The 11,646-nt window shown below is 40.8% G+C and overlaps 1 protein-coding gene across 2 annotated transcripts in view; it reads right to left on the bottom strand.

Annotated features, from left to right (window-relative positions):
- MCM8 (minichromosome maintenance 8 homologous recombination repair factor) overlaps nt 1–11,599 on the bottom strand; it is a 49,333-nt gene extending 37,734 nt beyond the window's left edge. For both annotated transcript variants that reach the window (XM_008018739.3, XM_008018729.3), the window contains exons 1-5: nt 11,267–11,599; nt 4,132–4,284; nt 3,763–3,867; nt 1,967–2,049; nt 1,402–1,551 (exon numbers count right to left, since the gene is read on the bottom strand). In XM_008018739.3, the coding sequence (XP_008016930.2) occupies nt 1,402–1,551; nt 1,967–2,049; nt 3,763–3,867; nt 4,132–4,279 (486 nt within the window). In that variant the 5' untranslated portion in view covers nt 4,280–4,284; nt 11,267–11,599. The remainder of the gene's footprint in view (nt 1–1,401; nt 1,552–1,966; nt 2,050–3,762; nt 3,868–4,131; nt 4,285–11,266) is intronic.
- Nucleotides 11,600–11,646: the final 47 nt, after the last annotated feature.

The raw sequence follows: 11,646 nt of genomic DNA on the forward strand, positions 1-11,646 counted from the left end.
CAGGAGTTTGAGACCAGCCCGACCAACATGGTGAAACCCCATCTCTACTAAAAATACAAAAATCAGCTGAGCGTGGTGGTGCATGCCTATAATCTCAGCTACTTGGGAGGCTGAGGCAGGAGACTCGCTTAAACCCAGGAGGCAGAGGTTGCAGTGAGCCAAGATGACACCATTGCACTCCAGCCTGGGCAACAAGAGCAAAACTCCATTTCAAAATAAATAAACAAATAAACATTTAATACCACTTGTGTACCGCAGTTTGCTGACAACCTAAGAGGCAAAATAAGATGCATATATATAGCTGTTAATTGTTATAAGGACCATAAAGATGTACAGACAAAATACCATGCAAGTTTTGAAAAGTTGTCACGAGAAAGGTTTTACAGAGAGACAACTGAGCTAGGCCCAAATAATCTGTCTATGTGAGGGGAAGGGGATTCTACGTTGAATGAATAGCACATGTAAGAGGTAGGAGAATGCCCCTCTGAATGCCCCAGCACTTTGTGTATGCCTGTCCTGAGATTTACTACACATTACCTTGAAGCATTTATCTGCTGGCTAGCCTCAAAAATGTTTTTGGCCGGGCACAGTGGCTCATGCCTGTAATCCTAGCACTCTGGGAGGCCGAGGCAGGTGGATCACAAGGTCAAGAGATCGAGACCATCCCTGGCCAACATGGTGAAATCCCATCTCTACTAAAAATCCAAAACTTATCTGGGCATGGTGGTGCACACCTGTAGTCCCAGCTACTTGGGAGGCTGAGGCAAAAGAATCACTTGAACCCGGGAGGCAGAGGTTGCAGTGAGCCGAAATCGTGCCACTGCACTCCAGCCTGGCAACAGAGCGAGACTCCACCTCAAAAAAATAAATAAAAAATAAATTTTAAAAATTTAAAAAATTTAAAATGTTTTCATATACGTTGTATTACCTGACCCTGAAAAAAACTCAGGCAGGCACAGTACAAATTGTTATTCACATTTGACATACAGGGACACTCAGTGGTTTGCCTCATGCCACAGAACCTAAATCTAAGGTTGCTCTTTTTTGCTCTAAGTTCATAACTGATAACACCATGATTCCTTGTCTTATCTTCCCTATGAGACTGTATAACTTCTTGAAAGGAGGTTTAATTTCTGCACAGTCTTTAGCAAGATTAAGCAAATCCAAATGAGTTAGAAGTAAATATTTCATTACATAAGCTGTTGTATATAGAATGAATGGTATCTTTCAGAATGGAATTGCAACCTCTCAATTCTAGCCAACATCTTTTCGTAAAAGCTAAGTATCTCCTATAGAAGGTACAGTCACTGTAAAATCTTCCTTTAAACTTAGACAAGGTGTGCATGTGTGTGCAAACGTTAAAAAAGTTTAGACAAAAGTATGCATAAGACATATAGTTACCTGATGTATTGCCAAACCCATGCAAGCCAAAGTTTTCTCAGGTGCATCTCTTAGTTCATTTGCTGTATCTGGTATCAAGTTAGTTACTTCATCATCTTTTATCAGTTCTTTAAAATCCACCAAAATACTTCCCTTTCTTTCTATTTCATCCTATAAAACAGAAAGTATGAAAACAATAATTGCTTTTCTGTAGTCAATTACCATTAACTGAGCATTCTGTTATACACTTTGAGAAAGCATACAAGGTTTATATGTGATAATGGTAAGTACCACAAAAGTATAAGCTTTGTGCCAAGCATGGTTCTGATATTTCAAATATATTAATGTATTGATGCCTCTCAACAATCCTTTAAGGTAGGTATCTATACCTCTATCTCCAAATGAAAGAAAAGCGAGGCACAGAGAAGTAACTGATTTAATCAAAGGCCATACTGCCGGTAAGTGGCAGAACTGAGGTTTGAACCAACGCAGTCTGACTCCAGTGCCTGTGACCATAATCACAAGTACCTCAAATACATTGATAAGATGTCACACGACTGGCAGCTTTGCTGTAGAGGAATCTTACCTTGTCATACAAATAAATATGCCTTGTGAAAAATTTTTCAAATGCTTGAATCTTCTCAATCAAAGGAGAGCTATCGCTGTAAACTAATCCAACAAATATGGCATTAGCACTATAATCACACATGTACATGCGTATTTTTCATGAGACAAAAGCAGCACTATATACATGGTAGATGATTTTTTTCTAATTGCTTTGTATTTTGATTGCATTCATATAAAAACTGGTATAGAATGTAAACTTAAGATTCTAAAACAAATTTAGGTTTGCATAACGTGAAATGCAGACAGAAACTCTTCTCTCTCTAAAAGCCCCACTATCTGAGAAACTTTGTTTTGCATCTTTGACACCTAACAGGACATGTTAGTTCAAATAATTTAGACAATAAGCTTAAACCAAAAATTACAATAAAGTCAAAGCCAGACACATAAACTAAGCTCTTATTCTGAAACAGAACTGAAGACAATCACAGTCTTTCCTGAGATCAGGAGACAGACCAACAACGCTTGGCCGTGGTGGCCAAACTGAAAAGCATTTTTTTTTTTTACACTCTAAAGTTCTACATTTTCAAATATGTCTCTCACAGAAGAACAGTACAATAAAGTAGCTTGGAAGAACAGATGGTGAAGGCTAAAGCACCACTTGAACTCCATCTTTAGGACTGTCCAAAAATCACTTATAGTGTTCTGAGCTACCTGCCAGGGGAACAATGTGAGTGCCGGTGATCACATGAAACAGATTCTACTGAAGGAAAAAAAAGAACAGGTTTCCAATAAAGAAAACACTTGTAAAGTATTCTATTCATTCACAAAATGACTACTGAGTGCCTGGTACGGGAGGGTCCTGGACCTCAACAATCTAGTGATTAAAAAAAAAGTATACACACACACACCCCTTATGAGACCTAAGAAACAAATGGGTATTTTAAGAGCACAGAAAAGACAGTTCCCTGCACCTATACAGACTGATGTAGGTTAACTGGTATTCTTAATTATCAAAGGGAGATTCCTTACCTGTGTTTCTACACAAAGCTCTATTTGTTATTGTTCCTTGATTTCAAGCCCAGTTCTTTCTGCTCTGTGATGCTATAATTCAGATCTGTACCCTATATGTCTCAGATTCTCTTTAAATTCTGCCAGTTGAAGGCACTTTAGAGTGTAGAAGGTGGCAGGAAGAGAGAAAGGAATTTATTATTGTTTGCAATTTTTTTCAGCATCTCTGCAGCTGCATAAGATAACGATAGTGCTAGCCTCCAGTTCCAAGCACCACTGAGTCATGCCCCCTCAGTTACCAGTGGCAAGCACCTTCATATGCCTTAGTGGTCTGAGTACAGCTCTGTAAGGTAGCCTTCAGAAGTCTAAGCATAGGTTTGTAGGGTGCCCCTCAAAAGTCAAAATAACAGCTATGCTGTGACCTCTCCAACCTTTGAATTCCCACATTCTGGTAACCTCAGAACTTCTTTTATTCTCTTAGCTATAAGGATGGTTGCTGCTTCCTCAAGTTACTACTTTCTGGGGGGTTACCTCAATATTTCCTTTCTACTCTTTCAGTCTTCCAATTTTGTATCCAATTTCTTGTATTAAGTCCCCTTTTTGAAATATCCCTATGGTTTCTGCTTTCCTGACTGATACAAAGTCTAAAATGCTTTTGAAACATAAACATCATTTAATTGTTTGGGTGAACTAAGATTAAAGCAGGTATATGTTAGTAAGTGAATTATAGTAATACAAGATATAGCATCCAAAGACAAGTTAAGAAAATATGATTTATGGTGCTTTTTAGCACTTTTTTAACCCTACCTTCAGAGAAATAAAGCTTCCAGCCTTTATATGGTATGAGCTGATCCAATGTTGACTGCATTGACTGTGGGGTCTTTGTTGAAAGCAAAGACTGTGGGGTTTGTTCTGAAAAAAATAAAATACTAGGTTGGTAGAAACAGAGTCAACATTTTTCCAATGTGCTTCTCTTTCCAAATGAGACTCTCATTAATAGAATATACAAATTAGAGGTTTGAGTAAGAATCTGGGACGTCGATGTTCAAATACTTACTAAGGAGTAGCATGAAATAAAAGACAAACCGAAGTATGAGATAAACCGCCTTGTATGATAGACACGAATTGCTTCCTTCATTAAGTGAAAAAAATTCATCAATCATTGACCTCACCTACCAGAAGTATGTTTTCCTGTGGTTTTACTCAGATCAGGTCTGTGTCCTCTTTCTCTCCATTTTCCTGAGAAGTTCCCGCCACCTCTTCCTCTTTTCCAGCTTTGAAATCTTCCTCGTCCAAATCCTCTGCCTCTATACTCTCTATTCATCTCTCCTAAAAGACAGATATTAAAAAGGTCTTCACCAAAACTATAAGGAAAAGTGCTCCTAAAAATGTATTAATGTAATAAAAAAGGAAAAATTAATGTATTCTAGGTTCAAGACTAGCAAACAGGCTTGCAAAGTTGTGCACCTGTGATACAAGATCCAAGTTAAGTTTCTAATCTCTATCGCTTTTTAAGGTATACCATAATAGTTTAATAACTATTAAATATGGTTTAAGTATACTAGACGCTCCTAGGTTAAAAATAAGGACAGGTGGGGGGCGGAGCAAGATGGCCGAATAGGAACAGCTCCAGTCTCCAACTCCCAGCACGAGCGACACAGAAGACCGGCGATTTTTGCATTTTCAACTGAGGTACTGGGTTCATCTCACTGGGGAGTGCCAGACGATCGGTGCTGGTCAGCTGCTGCAGCCCGACCAGCGAGAGCTGAAGCAGGGCGAGGCATTGCCTCACCTGGAAAGCGCAAGGGGGAAGGGAATCCCTTTTCCTAGCCAGGGGAACTGAGACACACAACACCTGGAAAATCGGGTAACTCCCACCCCAATACTGCGCTTTAAGCAGACAGGCACACCAGGAGATCATATCCCACACCTGGCCGGGAGTGTCCCACACCCACGGAGCCTCCCTCATTGCTAGCACAGCAGTCTGTGATCTACCGGCAAGGCAGCAGCGAGGCTGGGGGAGGGGCGCCCGCCATTGCTGAGGCTTAAGTAGGTAAACAAAGCTGCTGGGAAGCTCGAACTGGGTGGAGCTCACAGCAGCTCAAGGAAACCTGCCTGTCTCTGTAGACTCCACCTCTGGGGACAGGGCACAGTAAATAATAACAAACGCAGCAGCTCTGCAGACGCAAACGACTCTGTCTGACAGCTTTGAAGAGAGCAGTGGATCTCCCAACACGGAGGTTGAGATCTGAGAAGGGACAGACTCCCTGCTCAAGTGGGTCCCTGACCCCTGAGTAGCCTAACTGGGAGACATCCCCCACTAGGGGCAGTCTGACACCCCACACCTCACAGGGTGGAGTACACCCCTGAGAGGAAGATTCCAAAGCAAGAATCAGACAGGTACACTCGCTGTTCAGAAATATTCTATCTTCTGCAGCCTCTGCTGCTGATACCCAGGCAAACAGGGTCTGGAGTGGACCTCAAGCAATCTCCTACAGCTACAACCTACAGCTGAGGATCCTGACTGTTAGAAGGAAAGCTATCAAACAGGAAGGACACCTACACCAAAACCCCATCAGTACATCACCATCATCAAAGACCAGAGGCAGATAAAACCACAAAGATGGGGAAAAAGCAGGGCAGAAAAGCTGGAAATTCAAAAAATAAGAGCGCATCTCCCCCGGCAAAGGAGCGCAGCTCATCGCCAGCAACGGATCAAAGCTGGACGGAGAATGACTTCGACGAGATGAGAGAAGAAGGCTTCAGTCCATCAAATTTCTCAGAGCTAAAGGAGGAATTACGTACCCAGCGCAAAGAAACTAAAAATCTTGAAAAAAAAGTGGAAGAATTGATGGCTAGAGTAATTAATGCAGAGAAGCTCACAAACGAAATGAAAGAGACGAAAACCATGGCACGAGAAATACGTGACAAATGCACAAGTTTCAGTAACCGTCTCGATCAACTGGAAGAAAGAATGTCAGCGATGGAGGATCAAATGAATGAAATGAAGCGAGAAGAGAAACCTAAAGAAAAAAGAAGAAAAAGAAATGAACAAAGCCTGCAAGAAGTATGGGATTATGTAAAAAGACCAAATCTACGTCTGATTGGGGTGCCTGAAAGTGACGGGGAAAATGGAACCAAGTTGGAAAACACTCTTCAGGATATCATCCAGGAGAACTTCCCCAACCTAGTAGGGCAGGCCAACATTCAAATCCAGGAAATACAGAGAACGCCACAAAGATACTCCTCGAGAAGAGCAACTCCAAGACACATAATTGCCAGATTCACCAAAGTTGAAATGAAGGAAAAAATCTTAAGGGCAGCCAGAGAGAAAGGTCGGGTTACCCACAAAGGGAAGCCCATCAGACTAACAGCAGATCTCTCGGCAGAAACTCTTCAAGCCAGAAGAGAGTGGGGGCCAATATTCAACATTCTTAAAGAAAAGAATTTTAAACCCAGAATTTTATATCCAGCCAAACTAAGTTTCATCAGTGAAGGAGAAATAAAATCCTTTACAGATAAGCAAATGCTTAGTGATTTTGTCACCACTAGGCCTGCCTTACAAGAGACCCTGAAGGAAGCACTAAACATGGAAAGGAACAACCGGTACCAGCCATTGCAAAAACATGCCAAAATGTAAAGACCATCAAGGCTAGAAAGAAACTGCATCAACTAACGAGCAAAATAACCAGTTAATATCATAATGGCAGGATCAAGTTCACACATAACAATCTTAACCTTAAATGTAAATGGACTAAATGCTCCAATTAAAAGACACAGACTGGCAAACTGGATAAAGAGTCAAGACCCATCAGTCTGCTGTATTCAGGAGACCCATCTCACACGCAGAGACATACATAGGCTCAAAATAAAGGGATGGAGGAAGATTTACCAAGCAAATGGAGAACACAAAAAAGCGGGGGTTGCAATACTAGTCTCTGATAAAACAGACTTTAAACCATCAAAGATCAAAAGAGACAAAGAAGGACATTACATAATGGTAAAGGGATCAATTCAACAGGAAGAGCTAACTATCCTAAATATATATGCACCCAATACAGGAGCACCCAGATTCATAAAGCAAGTCCTTAGAGACTTACAAAGAGACTTAGACTCCCATACAATAATAATGGGAGACTTCAACACTCCACTGTCAACATTAGACAGATCAACGAGACAGAAAGTTAACAAGGATATCCAGGAATTGAACTCATCTCTGCAGCAAGCAGACCTAATAGACATCTATAGAACTCTCCACCCCAAATCAACAGAATATACATTCTTCTCAGCACCACATCGTACTTACTCCAAAATTGACCACGTAATCGGAAGTAAAGCACTCCTCAGCAAATGTACAAGAACAGAAATTATAACAAACTGTCTCTCAGACCACAGTGCAATCAAATTAGAACTCAGGACTAAGAAACTCAATCAAAACCGCTCAACTACATGGAAACTGAACAACCTGCTCCTGAATGACTACTGGGTACATAACGAAATGAAGGCAGAAATAAAGATGTTCTTTGAAACCAATGAGAACAAAGATACAACATACCAGAATCTCTGGGACACATTTAAAGCAGTGTGTAGAGGGAAATTTATAGCACTAAATGCCCACAAGAGAAAGCAGGAAAGATCTAAAATTGACACTCTAACATCGCAATTAAAAGAACTAGAGAAGCAAGAGCAAACACATTCGAAAGCTAGCAGAAGGCAAGAAATAACTAAGATCAGAGCAGAACTGAAGGAGATAGAGACACAAAAAACCCTCCAAAAAATCAATGAATCCAGGAGTTGGTTTTTTGAAAAGATCAACAAAATTGACAGACCACTAGCAAGACTAATAAAGAAGAAAAGAGAGAAGAATCAAATCGACGCAATTAAAAATGATAAAGGGGATATCACCACCGACCCCACAGAAATACAAACTACCATCAGAGAATACTATAAACACCTCTACGCAAATAAACTGGAAAATCTAGAAGAAATGGATAATTTCCTGGACACTTACACTCTTCCAAGACTAAACCAGGAAGAAGTTGAATCCCTGAATAGACCAATAGTAGGCTCTGAAATTGAGGCAATAATTAATAGCCTGCCAACCAAAAAAAGTCCAGGACCAGATGGATTCACAGCTGAATTCTACCAGAGGTACAAGGAGGAGCTGGTACCATTCCTTCTGAAACTATTCCAATCAATAGAAAAAGAGGGAATCCTCCCTAACTCATTTTATGAGGCCAACATCATCCTGATACCAAAGCCTGGCAGAGACACAACAAAAAAAGAGAATTTTAGACCAATATCCCTGATGAACATCGATGCAAAAATCCTCAATAAAATACTGGCAAACCGGATCCAGCAGCACATCAAAAAGCTTATCCACCATGATCAAGTGGGCTTCATCCCTGGGATGCAAGGCTGGTTCAACATTCGCAAATCAATAAACATAATCCAGCATATAAACAGAACCAAAGACAAGAACCACATCATTATCTCAATAGATGCAGAAAAGGCTTTTGACAAAATTCAACAGCCCTTCATGCTAAAAACGCTCAATAAATTCGGTATTGATGGAACGTACCTCAAAATAATAAGAGCTATTTATGACAAACCCACAGCCAATATCATACTGAATGGGCAAAAACTGGAAAAATTCCCTTTGAAAACTGGCACAAGACAGGGATGCCCTCTCTCACCACTCCTATTCAACATAGTGTTGGAAGTTCTGGCTAGGGCAATCAGGCAAGAGAAAGAAATCAAGGGGATTCAGTTAGGAAAAGAAGAAGTCAAATTGTCCCTGTTTGCAGATGACATGATTGTATATTTAGAAAACCCCATTGTCTCAGCCCAAAATCTCCTTAAGCTGATCAGCAACTTCAGCAAAGTCTCAGGATACAAAATTAATGTGCAAAAATCACAAGCATTCTTATACACCAGTGACAGTCAAACAGAGAGCCAAATCAGGAATGAACTTCCATTCACAATTGCTTCAAAGAGAATAAAATACCTAGGAATCCAACTTACAAGGGATGTAAAGGACCTCTTCAAGGAGAACTACAAACCACTGCTCAGTGAAATAAAAGAGGACACAAACAAATGGAAGAACATACCATGCTCATGGATAGGAAGAATCAATATCGTGAAAATGGCCATACTGCCCAAGGTAATTTATAGATTCAATGCCATCCCCATCAAGCTACCAATGAGCTTCTTCACAGAATTGGAAAAAACTGCTTTAAAGTTCATATGGAACCAAAAAAGAGCCCGCATCTCCAAGACAATCCTAAGTCAAAAGAACAAAGCTGGAGGCATCACGCTACCTGACTTCAAACTATACTACAAGGCTACAGTAACCAAAACAGCATGGTACTGGTACCAAAACAGAGATATAGACCAATGGAACAGAACAGAGTCCTCAGAAATAATACCACACATCTACAGCCATCTGATCTTTGACAAACCTGAGAGAAACAAGAAATTGGGAAAGGATTCCCTATTTAATAAATGGTGCTGGGAAAACTGGCTAGCCATAAGTAGAAAGCTGAAACTGGATCCTTTCCTTACTCCTTATACGAAAATTAATTCAAGATGGATTAGAGACTTAAATGTTAGACCTAATACCATAAAAATCCTAGAGGAAAACCTAGGTAGTACCATTCAGGACATAGGCATGGGCAAAGACTTCATGTCTAAAACACCAAAAGCAACGGCAGCAAAAGCCAAAATTGACAAATGGGATCTCATCAAACTAAAGAGCTTCTGCACAGCAAAAGAAACTACCATCAGAGTGAGCAGGCAACCTACAGAATGGGAGAAAATTTTTGCAATCTACTCATCTGACAAAGGGCTAATATCCAGAACCTACAAAGAACTCAAACAAATTTACAAGAAAAAAACAAACAACCCCATCCAAAAGTGGGCAAAGGATATGAACAGACATTTCTCAAAAGAAGACATTCATACAGCCAACAGACACATGAAAAAATGCTCATCATCACTGGCCATCAGAGAAATGCAAATCAAAACCACAATGAGATACCATCTCACACCAGTTAGAATGGCGATCATTCAAAAGTCAGGAAACAACAGGTGCTGGAGAGGATGTGGAGAAATAGGAACACTTTTACACTGTTGGTGGGAGTGTAAACTAGTTCAACCATTATGGAAAACAGTATGGCGATTCCTCAAGGATCTAGAACTAGATGTACCATATGACCCAGCCATCCCATTACTGGGTATATACCCAAAGGATTATAAATTATGCTGCTATAAGGACACATGCACACGTATGTTTATTGCAGCACTATTCACAATAGCAAAGACTTGGAATCAACCCAAATGTCCATCAGTGACAGATTGGATTAAGAAAATGTGGCACATATACACCATGGAATACTATGCAGCCATAAAAAAGGATGAGTTTGTGTCCTTTGTAGGGACATGGATGCAGCTGGAAACCATCATTCTTAGCAAACTATCACAAGAACAGAAAACCAAACACCGCATGTTCTCACTCGTAGGTGGGAACTGAACAATGAGATCACTTGGACTCTGGAAGGGGAACATCACACACCGGGGCCTATCATGGGGAGGGGGAAGGGGGGAGGGATTGCATTGGGAGTTATACCTGATGTAAATGACGAGTTGATGGGTGCAGCACACCAACATGGCACAAGTATACATATGTAGCAAACCTGCACGTTGTGCACATGTACCCTACAACTTGAAGTTTAATAATAATAAATAAATTAAAAAAAAAAAATAGGGACAGGTACTGTACCTGTTTACAAGTAGTACCCATCACAGAAATGAAAATAGGACAGGTAATTAACTCTACGAAAACTTATTCGCAGTATTTGAGACTTATTATTATAGGGCGGGACAGGATGAACATAATTCTGGCCTGTAAGACACTAGGAATACATCATCATAGCTTCTTACAGTCAATCCTGCAGTGTCACATCCACTTTTTGTGCAATTTTTCTGTAAAACCAAAATCGTTCTTTTAAAATACAAGTCTACTTAAAAATGATTCATACCCTAAGTATACAATAAAGATATACCTGTACACTGCACTGCAATTCATTATAAAATAACCTATCCAAATCCTTAGGTAAACTCTTTCAGGCTCCCAAGCTGAGGCGCTCCTTCAACAACGCTGCGTGCCATACCCTTCTCAAAAGAGACAATATGCTGAGAATTGTAACAAATTCAAAACACGTAAGAGGTAGGACCGGAGAACGAGTTAAAAATAACAGTTGGGTAGTTGTGCTTACTACTTTATTTACGTCTCCTAAGGCTAAGTTCTTACTTGCTTGGGACAGAGGTCCCAAACTTCTAGTTCACAACTGGGCCGGCTCCAGGATACGCGCAGATCTGTCCGGCCGGATTCTCCCTCACCCCGTCCCTTAGAGAAGCACAACGGGACTAAGAGTCTCCGAGATCTGAGCTCTTCAGGGGGCTCCTGCCAAGTCCGCGGTTCTCTTCAGCCGCAGCTTTCCTGTGGTCCCCGCGCGGTGCTGAATCCCATCTTTCTCAACGGCTCGGGAAACTCAGTTTCCCCACCGCAGCTTCCATAAAGTATCTGTAGCGTACAGCGCCGCAATCGTGCCTCAAGCGAAAATCAGGTTTCCTCTAAATTCTTTTTTGGCGCTTCAATGATCCAACTTCCGCTCAAAGAAGCGGCAAGAC

Source organism: Chlorocebus sabaeus, chromosome 2, assembly GCF_047675955.1.
Source record: "Chlorocebus sabaeus isolate Y175 chromosome 2, mChlSab1.0.hap1, whole genome shotgun sequence".
Lineage (NCBI taxonomy): Eukaryota > Metazoa > Chordata > Mammalia > Primates > Cercopithecidae > Chlorocebus > Chlorocebus sabaeus.